Here is an 18,107-nt window from a genome sequence, read left to right as displayed (position 1 = left end):
TGTGGGGACAACTGTGAGGAGGAGTGAGGTCCCTGGGGACAGGAACTGGGGTGAGGTTGCTTCAGGACCTTGCAGTGCCTGGCACGGGGGCCTCCAAGGCGACTGAAGAGGTGGGTGGAACAACTGAGCTGGGTGAACAGCGGGCTCGGGGCGGTGTGTGGGGTGGAGGGGCACCTTCCTCTATTACCCAAACTCTCCACGGTGAGCGTGAGTGCCCTCCCTGGCAATCCATCTATTCATCCGGGTACTAGGACAGGACAAACAGACCCGGGAGGATTCAGCCTTTGACACCCTGCTTGGAGATGCTCACAAGGACAGAGGGATGCTATCCTGTCTCCGGGCAGCAGGTGCTAAAAGACTCAGGAGTGTTACTTGACTCGCTTAGGCTCAGAAGGTATGCCTTTGGAGTTGGAGGTAGAGGGTTGTTCTGGTAGAGGGGTGGGTAGGAGGTGAGAGGCGCTGAATGGGGGATCAGCCCTCAGGTCGGGGGTCAGGGTAATTGTGCTTTTTTACAGTCCAGTTGCAGATACCCTCCCAACAGCTGTTCCCAGGAGCCTATTGTCACCCTGGGGCCCTGTGCAGCCATAACAGGCTGGGGTGGCTTTGTCTCAGGAGGCCTGGGAGGTTGCAGCTCAGAGTACCTCCATCTGGGGTATTTGAGGGGGGCCAGGGTGTGGGCGAGCCCCAAGGGACAGCTTCAGAGAGGTGGTAATTCCCAGGGGGATGTAGGAATCAGGAGAATGTACTTTTGGGGAGCTTAATTTTGCTCATAAGGGGCTCGGAGTATGATGGGGAGGGGTACTCTGAGTGAGTGATCTGTACTCTCAGAAGGACTGTAATTCCTGGGGGGTGTCAAACTCAGGGTGATCTTAATGGGGGGGGCAGCATGTGAACTGCGGGGATGTCCAAGGGTGAGTGTGCTAGCGGGGTGTGGAGCTGGGGCTCGGAGTGGGCTGGGGTGGGGCAGCTCTCGGGCGGGCAGGAACCTCTGGCCCCTGGGAGGGGAGAGGAAGAAGCTGAGCCGCCAGGAACTGACCAATGGGGAGAGCGCCCTTATTTGCAATCAGGAGCCTGCAAATTCCAGGGCGCTCAGATAGCCGCCTGACACCGTCCCCCCTCCCCCTCCCCCGCCCGCCCCGGGCATAAAAGGCGCCAGGTGAGGGCCTCTCGCCACTCCTCCTGCCGACCGCAGCCACTCCGACCAGTGCCGCCTCGTCCTCCTTCGCCATGACTTCCTACAGCTATCGCCAGTCCTCGTCCACCTCGTCCTTCGGGGGTATGGGCGGCGGCTCCGTGCGCTTCGGGGCTGGAGGCGCCTTCCGCGCGCCCAGCATCCATGGGGGCTCAGGTGGCCGCGGCGTGTCCGTGTCCTCCGCCCGCTTCGTGTCCTCGTCCTCCGGGGGCTACGGCGGCGGCTATGCGGGCGCCCTGGCCACGTCCGACGGGCTGCTGGCGGGCAACGAGAAGCTCACCATGCAGAACCTCAACGACCGCCTGGCCTCCTACCTGGAGAAGGTGCGCGCCCTGGAGGAGGCCAACGGCGACCTGGAGATGAAGATCCGCGACTGGTACCAGAAGCAGGGGCCCGGGCCCGCCCGCGACTACAGCCACTACTTCAAGACCATCGAGGACCTGCGGGACCAGGTGGGCGGTGGCCCGGCTGGGGGAAGTGCACCTGCCGCGGAAACCCAGCCCCGCGGGCCGGGCGAGGCCCGAGGCGGGGGCGGCGGGTGCCCGAGCCACCTCCGGGCGGGGAGGGAGCGAGCCCGTTAGGACGTGGGAGGCCGACAGGGTGGGGCTGAGCGGAGCGGGCAGGTGAGCAGGGGCAGGACAATGGGCCAGGAAGTGAAGCCTGGAGGGCGGGGCGGGTTAGTGTGGCAGGGCTGGAGGAGGAAGGCGCTCCGCTCCGCTAGGCCTGGGAAAGGGGATCGGAAGTAGCAGAAGGAGTTGGGGCACAATGTGGGCTGCCCTGAGGTCTAGGCCCGAGTCGCCGGGACAACAGGAATATGCAAGAGTTTGGCCAGGGAGAAATTCGGTCCACACCAGGCCAGCCCCGTCTCCTGCAGTCCCCGGTTGGGGCCCTCTGCATTCCTTTATTCCGGGCGGGAGCGGGGGGTCTGGTTTCCCTCACGCTCAGGCTGAAGGCCTCGTCTGCCCAGGGGGCCACCTGGGACTCTGAGGAGCTCTGGGAAGAATGGGAGAGGCCGACTCTGGGCCCTGGTCAAGGAGGGACATTCACTGTGGCCCTTGGACCGAGTGAGAGTGTAGAATGCAACCGGTGTGCGGAGGCCCAATGCTCTGTGGGTGGAGACAGGTCCCAGCTCCAGCCTCTTCCTGGGCGGTGCTCAGGGTCCTTCAGGGTAGGGCTTGATCTCCGCCCACCCTACCGGGAAGAGCAGGAGCTGGGAGCTCGTCCAGAAGAAATGTTTCAGGAGCCAGTGGGACATTTAACAGTCTCATATGCCATGCATGCTTGCGAGTATGCTCAGTTGTGCCCGACTCGTTGCGACCTCATGGACTGTAGCCCCAGGCTCCTCTGTCAATAGAATTTTCCAGGCAAGATTACTGGAGCTGGTTGCCATTTCCTTCTCCAGGGGATCTTCCCCACCCAGGGATGGAACCCAAGTTTCGTGTCTCCTGCATTGGCAGGCAGACATGTTGGATCTCCAAACACACAGCCCCCACAACATAGCCCAGGACTCATCTTGTGCCTGGCCTGGTGATGGGTGCCAGGTGCCTAGACCAGTCCCCCAGATGAGAGTTAGGATGTAAACAACTAGGGTAGTGCTTTCACACTTGTAAAACAGTGACCTACACTAGGAAATACAGTTTACCCAAAAGAGGAGGTGCGAAGTGCTGACACTTAACAGATACTCAAGAAATTCCCTTCCCTGAAGGCAGAATGTGCTTTGAGTAGGGGTGGGACAATGGGGTAACCCCTATTTTTGCTGCATCTGGTCTGCAGATCACTAGAGGCTGCCTCCCTAAGACCCTTAGGAGTTTCCCTGGGTACAGGTCTTGGAAACTTTTCCCTCTGAGGCTTACCGCTCTCCCCTGCCCCTGCCCATCTCCTGCCCCCTGGGTCAGCCTCCTTGGTAGTAATTTTCTCCTGTTCCAGCTCTCAGGCCTGGACTGATTTCAAGGCCGCCCAGAGAGCAGGCAGCCTGGGGTGGCTGGAGCTTTGGTCTCCAGGGACCCGGGGGCACGCGTGCTTCTTTGGTTCTCTGGGAAGAAAGTGGGTGGGCATTGCCCATATGCTGAACTGGTGCCAACCTCTTGCATTCTGCCTCGCAGATTCTCGGTGCCACCATTGAGAACTCCAAAATAGTCCTGCAGATCGACAATGCCCGTCTGGCTGCAGATGACTTCCGTACCAAGTGAGTGTCTCTACTTTTGGGGCTGCCGAAGCCAGAGCAGGGGAGGGGAGGCAGTCCCTTTGGGGGCTCAGAGCCATGGCGGGAAATGGATGCTTCCCTCACCTACCCTAGCTGGTCTAAAGCACTTTTCATCCCCCATGGGGCCTTGAGCCCAGGGGAGGTGGGGAAATCTTCAGAGGTGCAGAGGAAATGCTGGCCTGACTACGACTATTTCCTCTGAAAGGTTTGAGACGGAGCAAGCTTTGCGCCTGAGCGTGGAGACTGACATCAATGGCCTGCGCCGGGTGCTGGATGAGCTGACCCTGGCCAGGACTGACCTGGAGATGCAGATTGAAGGCCTGAAGGAGGAGCTGGCCTACCTGAAGAAGAACCACGAGGAGGTGGGTTTCATGCTGGGCATCCCATCCACCCTAACCCAGCTCCCCAGATAAGATTTTTAGCCTGTATCCTCTGCCTGTGGCCACATTTGCGGGCCTCTTGACCTGACCCTGAGTGTGGATTGTGGCTCTCAAGGGTTCTAACAGCAGATGGTGGTGACTCCGTCTGTCCCCCAGTGCTGGGTCCTAGGTCTGCACCTGAAAACCGGCCTCTCCCCACCATGGCCTGGGGTATCGGGGAGTGACCTGGCTCAGGCCCAGCAGGCTCTGGGCCCTGCCATGCCCATCTCTGCTGTATCTTTCCAGGAAATCAGTATGCTGAAGGGCCAGGTGGGTGGCCAGGTCAGTGTGGAGGTGGATTCTGCTCCGGGCATCGACCTAGCCAAGATCCTGAGTGACATGAGAAGCCAATATGAGGTCATGGCTGAGAAGAACCGGAAGGATGCTGAGGCCTGGTTCACCAGCAAGGTATGGAGGGGGAGGCAGGTGCTCCCTGGAGAGGTGGCAAGGAGAGGAGGCTTCATACTCCTGGGCGAGAGTCTGATTCAGTAATATTCCCTCTGCCTCCTTTCATTGCAGACTGAGGAGCTGAACAGGGAGGTCGCTGGCCACACGGAGCAGCTGCAGATCAGCAAGACGGAGGTCACTGACCTGCGGCGCACCCTCCAGGGTCTGGAGATTGAGCTGCAGTCTCAGCTCAGCATGGTAGGTGCCCTCTGCCCTGTGGGATTCACACTTATGTCCTTGTAGCCTTGGGCAGCCTGGGCGGTGCCTCTGCCTGGACCCTTCCTGGGCACCAGGCTCTGCTGAGCCCTCTTCCCTCTCTCTGCGTTCAGAAAGCTGCCCTGGAAGGCACACTGGAAGAGACAGAGGCTCGCTTCGGAGCCCAGCTGGCGCAGATCCAGGCGCTGATCAGTGGTATCGAGGCCCAGCTGAGTGATGTGCGAGCTGACACCGAGCGGCAGAACCAGGAGTACCAACACCTCATGGACATCAAGACCCGGCTGGAGCAGGAGATTGCCACCTACCGAAACCTGCTGGAGGGCCAGGATGCCTACTACAACGACCTGTCCCTTGCGAAGGCCCTCTGAGTCCGGTGGCCTCCTGGCTTTCCTGCTCTGCTGCAGAAGGAATTCCCCTGGGTAGAGGCATGGGAGGGGAGGGACCCTTACCCTTGTCTCTCCTCCTGACCTGCCAATAAAACTTTATGGCCCAAAGGAAGATGGACGTTGGGTTTCTTATTTCAGTCCATGGAGGTGGGCCTGGCCTTGGCACTGTTTAGGTTTTATTGTTTAGGTTTCATTTGAACCAGAGTACACCATGTCCCAGGAAAGGAAAGGGAGGGCTCCTACAAACTGTAGCTATTACCATAATTTCACTTTCCAGAGGTCTTCACTTATCTCACCAGTCCCCTAAAACAAGCTTGTGAAATAAGCATTGCTACCATTTTATGGAAGGATAGGGCTTCCTTGGTGACTCAGATGGTAAAGATTCCACCTGCAATGAAGGAGACCCAAGTATGATCCCCGGGTTGGGAAGATCCCTGGGTTGGGAAGATCCCCTGGAGAAGGGGATGGCTACCTACTGCAGTTTTCTTGCCTGGAGAATTCTATGCACAGAGGAACCTGGAGGGGTACAGTCCATGGGGTCACAGAGTCAGACTTGTATGTTTGTTGTGTATCTATACTGTTCTAAAGCAAGGCAAGGGTGGCAATTTGAAACTGTGGTTTTTGCTTCCAGATTTAGTGTTTTTTTTTTTCCCACTGAACTCCCCCCAAGGGTTGGTGTGTGTTTATCTGTAATTAATGTTTTTTGAGCACCTACTAAGTGCCATTTAATCAAAGTCCATAGGGTGCAAAGAGTCAGACATGACTGAAATGACTTAACAAGTTATATCCTATATAGAGCAGGAAACAGGCTCAGAGAGGTTAAATAACTTGACCAAGGCCTCACAGCAACTAATGGCAGAGCTAGGACCAGAATCCACATTTCCTGATTCTTAACCCAGGTGCCACCCCTGTACCCCTGATTCGGAGGATGATAACCCCTGTGCCATTTCCTCAATACATTCCAGTCTTGCTCTGTGTGAAGGCCTAGGACTGGGATCCCCTGAGGCAGGTCCTCCTGACACTCAAGGAGAAACAAGCTGAGACTTTGGGTCAGAGGGCAGGCATCAGCTCAGAGCCAGGCTGGAGAGGCTGCCCCGTCAAGGCGTGTACGTGCACGTGTACTGACAATATCCATCCCCTGGCAGCCTGTATAAACCTCTTACGGCCACCAGCCCATACCTGGGCCCAGAGCCTGGAATAGGACCCAGTTGTGACCTGGACCTCCCACACAGACCTCCAAAGTGGCTTGCCTGGGGTCAGTCCTGGGCCCACAAGGGAACGCACGTCCCAGCTTCCTGGTGCAACTCTGCCCTTGGGTGGGTATGGTCCTGCCCCTGTGGTTTATAGCTCAGCTGCCAAGAACAGAGGCCAATTAAAGGTAAATAAGTCACACTTTCCCCAGCCGAGAGGTTCAAGCTTAGCGGGTCTATTCAGGCCCGTGGGTCTGTCTGTAACAGCAGGCCGACCCTGTGAGGGAGGGGCCAAGTGAGGCAGGAACTCTCCTCTGGACACACTGACTCTTGCTGCTCCTTGTGCCCAGCACTGCCCTGAGGAGACCTCGGACCCCGCCACACTGGGTGTTCATCCGGAAGGAGGTGCTTTTCTTACCATTTCCCATGGGACTTGGTAGGCTCATTGCTGCTGCTAAGTCGCTTCAGTCGTGTCCAACTCTGTGCGACCCCATAGACGACAGCCCACCAGGCTCCCCCGTCCCTGGGATTCTCCAGGCAAGAACACTGGAGTGGGTTGCCATTTCCTTCTCCAATGCATGAAAGTGAAAAGTGAAAGTGAAGTCTCTCAGTCGTGTCTGACTCTTCACAATCCCATGGACTGCAGCCCACCAGGCTCCTCAGTCCATGGGATTTTCCGGGCAAGAGTACTGGAGTGGGGTGCCATTGCCTTCTCCAGGTAGTCTCATTAGCTTGCTTCAAATCACAGACTGGTGACCCCAGACCAGCACTTCCCGTCTCCCCTGCAGCAGCCAGGGGACAGGAGTCCCTTCTGCCACCTCCTCAGCTTTTCCCGCTCTGGACATCCTGGACATTGGCACCTACGGTCCCCTCCTCCCACCTCACTGTGGAGGCCTCGGAGCTAGAGACCAGAGGTCTGGCTGCACCCCGAGGCTGGGACTGCCCGGAGATATTTGTCCCCTGTTCATGAAAGCCTCTGTTGTCAGAGCTGAAACCCTCCCCTATGCCCCAGAGGCTCCAGGAATGTGGCTGTGGGGCGGGGTCTGGGCCCACGCAGGTGGGGCTGGTGACTGGGTCTCAGGTCTGGGTGACAGGAATAAAGCCTCCCTTTGTGTGTGGGGGGATGGGGTGGGGGGCACTTTCCCATCTCAGTCTGGGAGCTGAAACGAAGGGTACTGTGTTGACAGAAGAAGCTGGGGTAGAGCAGAGGGAGAGAGAGGAAGGAGGAGGGGATGTGGGGGAGGGGAGGGTCTTCCCAGCCTGCTGGTCATCACAATCACTTCAGTGTGCAAGCACTTCCGGTCCATCATCTCACTCAATCGTGAGTCAGATTGGACAGGAGTTATTTCCATTTTTCCAACTGGTAGACTGAGGCTCAGAGTGAGGAGGGTTGATTACCCACAGCCACATAACTAATAAAAGAGAAGTGAGGAATTCTCCAGGCCCCAGGGCATGCACTCTCTGTCCTGAGAATCTCCCTGGGGACCGGAGGCGGGGAGGGAGGATTCTAACGTCCATGGAGACCCCCCCACTCCCTCTGTGCCTCGAATGCTCACTGTGGATCGGTAGCTGGGGCCGGTGTTAATGAGGCGAGTGGGTTTTTTCCCTTTCTTTTTTTTATTGTTGCAAAATACTCATAACGAACTTCACCATCTCACCCATTTGTCACTGTACAGTTCTGTGGCATTAAACACACTCACATTGTTGTACAACCATCACCACCCTCCATCCTCATAACTCTTTCCATCTTGTAAAAATGAGACTTTATACCTATTAAACAGTAACACTCCGTTCTCCCTCCCCACCCCTGGCAACACCATTACACTTTCTGTCTTTATGCTTTTGACTCTTCCCTGTACCTCATGTAAGTGGGAAAATGATCCAATTTTAAGTTGTGAACCTGGCTCAGAGCTGTTTAGTCACACCCAGATGGAGTCCAGCCCAGGCTCTTTCCACTGGACTGCCCTGTCCCATTCCGAGGAGGGAAAGCTGGTTCTGGGGACTGCCTGTCTGTCTGGAGTGGGCCAAGGACAGAAACTGGCACAGCCTCCAGGGCCCCAGGCTGCAGTCTGTGCAGGAGCCAAATGGAGCTTGATCTCCACCCTCGCCTGGCCATCCCTTCCTGGTGCTAATGAGGAGGTCTCGGCTGCCCAGACCTTGAGCTCATAGGAACTGTTTGGATCGAAACAGGATTTGTGACTGGGGCAGCTCCACTCGGCCTGGGCCTGAGAGTGTGTAGAGAAAGCCCCCTTGAGGGGCTGCTGGAGGTGAGTCAGGGTGCAGAGAGAAGGTGGCTGGGGTCCAGCCCTCTCTCACCCCAGGGTGATGGCACGTAATTGTTCCCGTGGTAATTGCTGGGGCCGTCATGTCTGCAGAGGCTTTAATGAGCCATGGCTGATCTGAGTTTGATTATTTTTCTTTCAGAGGAAAAGACAATATCCTCTCATCCACGAGACAATACCACACTGTTCAGGCCCAGCACTCAGCAGCGGGCTCAGTATGATGCTGAGGAAGGAGACCCCTCCCCGTCCCCACCAGGACGTCCCCACCCCTCCATCAGCCCAGCCCAGGTGCAGGATTCTGAGGTCTGGCAGAGGAGGGGAGTACCTTCTTTTCCTGTCCCCTGTTTGACTGAAGTGTCAGAGGGTCCACTGAGTCCTGTTGATGCCCCCTTGCTAGCTGTGCCATCTTGTACAAACGGCTTCCCCTCTCTGAGCCCCGTTTTCATTCCTTCTGAAATGGGGCAGGGAATATCTTCTGAGTCATAAGGATTAGAGGAGGTATGGGTGTAGAAGTGCTTTGTAAATTATCAAGTGTGCAGTGGAAGCACACGATTACTGTTATTAGAGCAATGATGACAATGATCTGCATTGCCCCATAGGTGATGCTTATGGAAGAATATGGAAGAGTGAGATGCTCACTCACAGGCGGATCTAATGCTCAAGGGCAAAAAAAAAAAAAAAAAATGTCCCCCCAAGTGAGGGATACATGGGAGTCCTAAGTATTGGATGTGCATGCCCCTATCCGGCCCCTCAGAAGATGAGGAGCAGGATGGAGGCTCTTGGGTTTCAGGGCTTCTCCATTAGTGGGAGTTGAGAGGATCCATTGCCAGAAGGAAACTGAGACTTGAAAATTTCCAAGTCCAAGGTTCCCAAGCAGTGACGGACAGAGCCGGGCTTGAACCTGGGTTTGAGGGGTTCCAGAGCGCCGTCTGCTTCATGATGCCGCAGCTCTGGGCCAGGAAATCTCCTGGTGCTCTGGCCTGATCTGGCCCACTTCCCCACCCCTGGCTCTCTCTAAACCCCAGAGCCAAGGCCAGAGGGCCCGGCCACGCTTCCAGTGGCACTGCCCACAGGTCTCTGCGCACACAAGGCCCCCGAGCTGGTGGCAGACCAGAGGGCTCTCCTGAGCGCTAGACTACCCTTCCGGCTTCCGCAACTTGCTCTTTGAGGTGGTACTTTGACCTTCTAGATCTCAGAGGGGCCTTCCAGTCCGCGTGCCAGGCTTCCCCATCCCCGCCCTCCCGGCAGTGCTCAGGCATGTACAGCCCTCTGGGTTGAGCCCCTCCCCAGCCCCGCAGCGCTTCACAGGACAAACGGTTAATCTGGGCCCGCTGTGCAGCGACATGCCTCTCGCTGGTGAAGGCAGGGGCTTTCTGGAACTTGCTCCCATCTTATCTACAGAGGTTTGCCCCAACTCGTCCCAGGAGCAAGTAAAGGTTCAGTGACATGTAGTTGGCAGGTGGTGGGATTATCAATCAGCCCCTTGTCAGCCCTGAGCTGGCTGGCTTTTGTGGGAATGCCAGGGCAGTGGGACAGGGGGCCGGGGGGAGCTGGAGAAGTAGGAGGGGTCTGTAGATGGGGGAGGAGAGGAGGTGAAGGGTGGAGGAGAAGAGTCCATTTGTAGGGTCAGGGAGGTGACAGATGCTGGCCCCTCTGGTCACCTCAGCTGGTACCAGACTCAGGCTCCCTCTCCCGTCCTCAGTTTACGCCCATGGCCCCTACCTTCTTCCATGCACCTTGCCCACCAATCCCCAGAGCCTGGCAGGCTTAGACACAGGATCTGTGAAAGGCACCACATGCAGCAGCCCTGCGAAGTGAACTCCCAAACTGCGAGCCAGGAGCCAGCTGCCTGGGGGTGAGGGTCCCAGGCTGGAAGCAGCAGAGACGTCCAGGCGAGGGAGGAGTTGGCCTGAGCCACTAACAGGGCAGGCGGAGGCCTGGCAGACGTGATGCAAGGTTCCTACCTTCCTTCTCTTGGAGTGTAGAGATGAACCTGTAATCCAAGTGTTAAAATCATGGCCTGGGGCAAAACACCATTCATTCTGAATCATCTCCTTTGTTGCATTTAAAAGAAAAAAAAAAAGGAAGAAAAGAAAAACCCCACACCAGCCACGCTGAGGTGTGTAGGCAGCTGTGTTTGTCAGGAACGCAGAAGGAGTTGGCTTCCCTTTGGGGGAGGAGACGCAATCCCACACCCCCTGGGGAGGGATATATAAGGAGCCCCGGGGCTGGGGGTGGCAGGCGCAGCCCTCAGGTTTCAGCCCAGCCCGCGCCTCCTGCCAGCTTCTCTCGTGCTGCTGAGGCCTCAGCACTGCTGCTTGCCCATGGCCACCACGCTTTTGCAGACTTCTTCCTCCACTTTTGGGGGTGGCTCTACACGAGGGGGTTCCCTTCTGGCTGGGGGAGGAGGCTTTGGTGGGGGGAGTCTCTATGGGGGTGGTGGGAGCCGCACTATCTCAGCTTCTTCTGCCAGGTTTGTCTCCTCGGGGTCAGCAGGGGGCTATGGGGGTGGCTTTGGTGGAGGGCCCGGTAGTGGTTATGGGGGTGGCTTCGGAGGTGGCTTTGGTGGGGGTTTTGGCAGTGGCTTTGGTGACTTCGGTGGTGGAGATGGCGGCCTCCTCTCCGGCAACGAGAAGATCACCATGCAGAATCTCAACGACCGCTTGGCCTCCTACCTAGAGAAGGTGCGTGCGCTGGAGGAGGCCAACGCCGACCTGGAGGTGAAGATCCGAGACTGGTACCAGAGACAGAGCCCGACCAGCCCGGAGCGTGACTACAGCCCCTACTTCAAGACCACTTATGAACTCCGCGACAAGGTAAGGCCTCTGGTTTTAGGGAGAGGGGAGCAGGTAGCTGGTACCAGTTGCCCCGGGGGAAATCCTTTTCTGCCTAGGCAATGATGTGTAACCTTGGCAAGTGGGGAATGCGTTCCAGATGTGGATGGGGGCACACTTTGCTCAGCCTGGCAGTGCTGGGGATCCTGTGAATCTGGTCTGGACCAGTAGGGACTGAGATGAGAGCAGTGCTCACACCTGTGGGGCTCTGTCTAGAGCGTTCCTTTGCTTCTTTTGCAAGAATAAGAGTGCAGAGATGAAACTCTGGTCCTAGGAGTCCTGAACGCCAGGACTGCTTTCCTCACCCTCTGAATGTCTTGGGTGGCAAAAGCCTTAGGAGACCTGGGACTGGGCATGGACTCTGCCAGCTCCTCACTCACCCTTCACTCACTTGCACCAGTTTCCGCAGCTGCCCTCCAGGTTCCCACTGACTGGAATGTTCTATAGATGCAAGGCTGTGTTAAGGTGTGCAGGAGGCCAGCGACCATGAGTTGTCCACAGAGGAGGCTGGTGGAGCACCCCAAGAGGTCACCCTGCTCCTGGCCAGGCAGTTCCCACAGGGCATTCCCTGCCCCCCTCCTTGGTCTTTCCTGTCCCAGAGACCAGGAGGGTGGCATGGGATGGCTGGATTCTGCCTGGGGACCCTACAGCCTACTGTTGCTGGTATCCAAGGGGAGATGTCAGTGAGGGGTCCCATGTGAGGTGCACGGCAGGGGGAGCAGCAGGGAAGAGGGACGGGCCCTCTTGACACCAGCTCCCTTTATCCTGCAGATCCTGGCGGCTGCCATCGACAACTCTCGGGTCATTCTGGAGATTGACAATGCCAGGCTGGCTGCGGACGACTTCAGACTCAAGTACGCTCCTTCCGCGTTGTCCCCCAGCTCAAGTGGTCCAGACCCCTTAACCCTCCTCACTTGGGTTTCCTCTTCCTTTCCAGGTATGAGAACGAGATGGCCCTGCGCCAGAGCGTGGAGGCCGACATCAACGGCCTGCGCAGGGTGCTGGACGAGCTGACCCTGACCAAGACCGACCTGGAGATGCAGATCGAGAGCCTGAACGAGGAGCTGGCCTACCTGAAGAAGAACCATGAGGAGGTGAGGATCAGGCAGGGGGTGGGGCTGGTGGGAGGCAAAGTGGGGCCACTGGGGACTCTTCTTAGTTGGCTGAAGGGCTGAGTGGTTTTGATATGCACCCGCCAACACAGAGGTCGCCATGGAGGGAAGGATCACTGGTGACCCAGACTCCTTATCTTCTCTGATACATCGCCAGGCCAGGTGGCCGGTGGGTGCTTCTGTCCTGATCTGTTTCATGAGCTCATAGAAGGGCCCTACTGTCTGAGGTCCACCCTTGGCAGGACCAGAGACTAGAGAGGAGGAGAGACCCTCAGAGCTGAGAGGCCTGTGTGATCAAACCTCTTCATGTGGCATGGGAAACAGAGGCCAGGGTGGGTACGGGGCAGAACTGAGGTCATGTGATGTGTTAGTGATTAGTGATGGAGCCAGGATTGGCACGTGGGACCCCAGCCTTAGCTCTGGCTCCCGCCCTCTGTCTCTGAATGCCTACCCTCCCTCCCCTGAAGGAGATGAAGGAGTTCAGCAACCAGCTGGCTGGCCAGGTCAACGTGGAGATGGACGCAGCACCAGGCGTGGACCTGACCCGCGTGCTGTCAGAAATGAGGGAGCAGTACGAGGCCATGGCGGAGAAGAACCGCCGGGATGCCGAGGCCTGGTTCTTTAGCAAGGTGGGTCTGACTGGTGGGCCTCTCCTCAGCTTCCTGAGCCCCTGGGAGGCCCATGGAGCTCACTTCTCTTGTGTGTGACCTATAGACAGAGGAGCTGAATAAGGAGGTGGCCTCCAACACAGAGATGATCCAGACCAGCAAGTCGGAGATCACAGACCTGAGACGCACGATACAGGGGCTGGAGATCGAGCTGCAGTCCCAGCTCAGCATGGTCTGGCTCCCTGCTATGCCCCTCTTCCTCCTGCCAAGCCTCCCCCTCCCCACCTCTGCCATCCTTCATGGCTGCTTTAAGCATTGGAGTTCCCAAGCTCCATCCGTGGGAGGTTCCATGCAATCCATTTGGCCTGTCTCCCCAAGCCCTCGATGGCTTCCTGGCTAGCCTGATGTGGTGTCTCTGGTCTGCTGCCCACTAGAAAGCCGGGCTGGAGAGCACGCTGGCAGAGACGGAGTGCCGCTATGCCGCGCAGCTGCAGCAGATCCAGGGCCTCATCAGCAGCATCGAGGCCCAGCTGAGCGAGCTCCGCAGTGAGATGGAGGCGCAGAACCAGGAGTACAAGATGCTGCTGGACATCAAGACGCGACTGGAACAGGAGATCGCCACCTACCGCAGCCTGCTGGAGGGCCAGGATGCCAGGCAGGGGCTGGGGTGCAGAGGGGGAGTGAGGGGTTAGGGTGGAGAGTCATCTTAAGGGCACAGCAGTGTGTACAGTGAAAAGAGAGCAGAACATGGAGTCAGAGGTTCTGGACTCTGTGCTCTGGTCATCGGCTATTATCTTGGGCAGGTCATGTCACCTCTCTGGTCCTGTGTGCCTTCTGTAAATGATACAGCTGGGCTAGCTTGGATTTGATGCTGGTTCCACTTCCTAAAGGAAGTGGATGGGTGTTATTAAAGATTAGAATCTATCTGCTTAGGGGTGGCAGGTCTGGAGGGCTTGCAGGATGGCCCAGCCTTTAGAGAAGTCAGATATGGGGGTAGGGGTGGAGAAGCCTGCTTAGCTGTCTCCCTGTAGGCAGACCTGAGCTTCTGTCCTTTGCTTACATCTGCTTCCATCTCTCTTGCAGGATGGCTGGCATTGGTACCAGAGAAGGTAAGAGGCTTAACTCTTTCTGAGTTGAGCGGGGAGAGAAACTGTTGAAGTCACAAATACCCTTGGAATGGGGAGGAAGGAGAAAGAGACCAAGCATCCAAGTAGGGTGGGGAGATGCCCATTCCAATAGGTACTTCTTCCTCCAGTGGGACCTCTGTCAGTCCCTGGTAGGGCTGGGGTTGAATATTTATGGAGAATCTTCCAGGATGAGCAAACTTTATCCAGGGCATAGCCCCTGCCTAGGCCCCACCTTCATGTACTTTTGGATGCATGCACGCTAAGTCGTGTCAGTCATGTACGGCTCTTTGTGACCCTACGGACTGTAGCCCGCCAGGCTCTTCTTGTCCATAGGCAAGAATACTGGAGTGGGTTTCCATGCCCTCCTCCAAGGGATCTTCATGACCCAGGAATCAAACCCATGTCTTTTACGTCTCTTGCACTGGCAGGCATGTTCTTTACCACTAGTGCCACCTGGGAAGCCCCGTACTTGTGGATAGATGTCCATGATTGCTTCCTGTTTACGTGCAGCGTAAAAGCTCTGACATTCTTGCTCACTGCAGGGCATACCTGCCGCTGCTCCCGCCCATCTCTTTGATGAGTAATTCAGCATCAGTCGTCCTGGCAGCTCTGGAAGGATTGGCCGATGGCCATTCTCAGGGGTGCTGTCCAGTCTTCTCAGAGCTCAGACGAGGCCCTGGCCCCCTTGGGAAGGAGTACAGGGAGCGTCTCCCACTCTTAAACTTGCCCCTTCTTTCTACAGCCTCCCTGGGAGGTGGCGGTGGCGGCAAGGTCCGCATCAACGTTGAGGAGTCTGTGGACGGGAAGGTGGTTTCTTCCAGAAAGAGAGAAATCTAACACCCCAGTGCAGGGGAGATGCCCCTGCCACCCCTGCCCTCCCCAGGCTGAGCAGAAAGCTGGCCAGAGGGACCGGAAAAGCAAATTCCAGGCTCTGCCTTCAGAGGGTCTGGCCCAAGGGGTCCTTCGTTTCTTAGTTGGGTGCTTCCTGAGCTCTCCCCTGCCCCCTCCAGCTTTCCTGCCTCCAACAGAGCAGGGAGGTGCAAGAAACAGCTGTATTGTGTAACAAGCTCATGGTCTGTACCATGTCCATGCAATAAAGACTTGCTTTTCCTTTTGCAAATATCCCTCAGTAGCATGTCCAGTTTTTCTTGTTGGTGGCCTCTGAGAAAGGCCAAGGCCCACCTGCTGCCATCTCTCCCCAACTTTGACCTCTTCCCTGCACAGTCACTCTTTGGGGTGTCTGGGTTGCCTCGGACAAGCCAGGCTGATTGGATGACTTGTTGTCTGGCTGACCCCATTTTGTGATCATGGAAGCAGGAAACAGGGTTCCTTAGAGTGGTGTGGTGTACTTAACACAAAGTAAACACATGGAGACATTGATTAATCAGTTACTGGATGACTGACTGCGTAGATGGCTCTGGTTCACCACTGTATGGTTGGCACTGGGCTAGGCACACCCACTCACGGGTCTCATTTAATACAACTGCTGGTGGTCAGGCCTTATTATGCCATCTTAGAGATGAGGGAACTTAGAGTTGAGATGGGAAACTTACAAATGAGGTGGTCAGGCTGATGATTAGTCCAGTGGCCTCATGGCTGGATGGTAAGTAGTAGGGCTGGGGCTGGGCCCCACACCTGTATGACTCCAAGTTCACGGCTTATTCTCAGATCCCAGGCCCTGGTTCTTCACAGCCAATTGCCAGGACCTTCCCCCTTGCTTCCAGCTCTCACCACATATGCTCCCTAATTTCCCCTCTTTCCCAGCTGGGCACACCTGACCTCTAGAATGGCTGAGCCACTTCCCATCTCTGTCCCCCTGCAAACCTGGCCCCCATCCCTCCATAGATGCCATCTCCCTACAGGGCACTGAAAGCGCCGAGAGGGAGAGACACCAGCTCCAGGAAGCCCTCCCTGATTTCTCTAATTCCAAGTCCAAAGCAACTCCAGCCCTTACTGCCCTTCTTCATCCAAATCCTGCTCCCCTGTCCCCAGTTTCTACCTAAGGGCTCACTAGAGCAGTGGCATCCGCACACACCTGATTTGCTGCCTCTGCTCTGGGGCTGTTCCTCTGGAATCCATAGCCCCTGCTGCGCTTATGCTTAGTCACTCAGTTGTGTCTGACGCTTTGCAGCCCCATGGACTGCAACCCACCAGGCTTCTCTGTCCATGGGGATTCTCTAGGCAAGAATTCTAGAGTGGGTTGCCATCTCCTCCTCCAGGGGATCTTCCCAACCCAGGGATCGAACTCAGGTCTCCCACATTGCAGCAGATTCTTTACCATCTGAGCCACCAGGGAAGCCCAAGAATACTGGAGTGGGTAGCCTATCCCTTCTCCAGGGGATCTTCCCAACCCAGGAATCAGACCAGGGTCTCCTGCATTGCAGATGAATTCTTTACCAGCTGAGCTACCAGGGAAGCCCATAGCCCCTGACAGAGGGCAGGGAATGAGGAAGCAGAGAACTCTGGGCCCTGGTTGGACTGGGCTCAGGAGAGGATTGAGGGGAGAAGGGGAGGGGAGGGAGAACCGGTTTCTTTGTCCTGCTGGGACGATCACATGGGAGGTGCTGCTGTTCTCCTGAGAATCAGATCATTTGTGAGGAGGGCCAGGCCTTCTGAGAGGCCCCCCGTGGGTCTCACTGGGTGAAACTCCTCTTCCAGCAACCCTAGCTGGAAAGAAGGTGGCATCCACTCTTTCTGAGGGGGATTTAATCTAGAATGTGTCTCCTGAGTGCACAGATTTCCCTGGGGCTGGGGGGGAGGAAAGGGATTTTATTAGTGTCTGTACACGCCCATGGTAAGGAATCTGCTTGCAATGAAGGAAACCCCGGGTCGGATCCCTGGGTCGGGAAGATCCCCTGGAGAAGGGAATGACTACCCACTCCAGTACTCTTGCCTGGCGAATTCCATGGACAGAGGAGCCTGACGGGCTACAGTCCAGGTGGTGGCAAAGAGTCGGACGCAGCTGAGCAACTGACACTGCACCCTGCCAGGCTCTGGACAGGGCATTCAGTGGATGGTGTCTCATTTCCTCTACCAAAAGCTTTTGAAATTGAGGCCAGACTTGAGCAGCAGTTTTCAGAAGAGGAAACTGAGGCCCATGGAAGCTAAACCACAGGCATGAAGCCACAAGCTAGGGGACAGTGACGCTGGGTCTGGAGCTTTCTCTCTAATTCCAGACCCTTGCTTTTCCCTTGATGCCAGGGGGTGGGGGGTGGTGTGTGACAGAAGCTGGCGACACCTTCCTTAGAGGATGTGCTGGTCTAAAACTCATTTCTTGACCTCTAGGGGCAAACTGTTCAAGTGTCACACAGCCAATACAGTCAGAAAGATTGTCCTTACAAGGCACCTTGGTGTCTCATGCTGCGGTTCAAGCCCAGAGCACCGGGTGCCGTGTCCCTGACATCCTGGGGCTCAGCCAGGCTCCTTTGGGACACTCTCCCCTCCACTGTTGAGGCTGGTAGCTGAGCTACTGCTCTTGCATCACTGATATCCAGGTCTCTTTTGAGAGGTCTCAGGCCTAAACAGCCACAGCAGAGTCTTCTTTGCAAAAATAACCACTTCTGCAAAAGTGCAGGGCAGAATGGGGCTCAGCTGTCCCTCATCCAGTGAGCCTCCTCTAGAGACAAGACTCTGAGCTAGGGGGGAGAAGCCTGCTTCTCTCTGCTTGGAGCACCCCTGCCTGCTCTGCTGGCCTGCTCTGCTGGGATTCAGGGAAGGGCTATCAGAGAGGCCCTTGCAACTTGCCAAGTTCTGTCCCCTGCCTGACCCTGAAGTGAGATGCCCACTCCCAGGGAGAGTGCATGCCTGGCTGAGCCCTTAAATTGTCTCCGGACATAGACAGCCACCTCCTGCCTGTCCCTGGATGGAGGTTGGGCTAAGTTTCCAGCCAATCCGGGAAGCAGGCAGCAGGCCTCCCTCTGCTGCTGAGAGGGCAGCTTTGGGACTAGGGATTAGGGCTCTGGGTGTGTCCTGGGTTCAGGCTGGCCTTCCCAGAGCAGGCATGGGGCATGCCCACCTTTCTCACTGAGGACTCTGAGTCCCTGTCCCCCTCTGGGTCTCAGTCTCCCCATCTTTACATGGAAGATTCTGAT

The 18,107-nt window shown here is 56.7% G+C and overlaps 2 protein-coding genes across 2 annotated transcripts; both read left to right on the top strand.

The window, feature by feature from the left end:
* The first annotated feature begins 1,200 nt into the window (after positions 1–1,200).
* Positions 1,201–4,932, top strand: KRT19 (keratin 19). The gene is made up of 6 exons (XM_068978156.1): positions 1,201–1,644; positions 3,295–3,377; positions 3,601–3,757; positions 4,061–4,222; positions 4,334–4,459; positions 4,591–4,932. Exons 1-6 carry the CDS (start codon positions 1,228–1,230, stop codon positions 4,843–4,845), a joined length of 1,200 nt encoding a protein of 399 aa, XP_068834257.1. The 5' UTR covers positions 1,201–1,227; the 3' UTR covers positions 4,846–4,932.
* A 5,727-nt stretch (positions 4,933–10,659) lies between these two features.
* Positions 10,660–14,853, top strand: KRT15 (keratin 15). The gene is made up of 8 exons (XM_068978155.1): positions 10,660–11,151; positions 11,941–12,023; positions 12,107–12,263; positions 12,749–12,910; positions 12,996–13,121; positions 13,324–13,544; positions 13,973–13,998; positions 14,759–14,853. The coding sequence occupies exons 1-8, from the start codon at positions 10,660–10,662 to the stop codon at positions 14,851–14,853; spliced, it is 1,362 nt and encodes a 453-aa protein (XP_068834256.1).
* The last annotated feature ends 3,254 nt before the right edge of the window (positions 14,854–18,107 follow it).

The sequence above is a fragment of the Capricornis sumatraensis genome, chromosome 8 (assembly GCF_032405125.1).
Source record: "Capricornis sumatraensis isolate serow.1 chromosome 8, serow.2, whole genome shotgun sequence".
Taxonomy (NCBI): domain Eukaryota; kingdom Metazoa; phylum Chordata; class Mammalia; order Artiodactyla; family Bovidae; genus Capricornis; species Capricornis sumatraensis.
The sequence above is the reverse complement of the archived record's forward strand: the minus strand, read 5'-3'. Positions and strand labels throughout refer to the sequence as shown.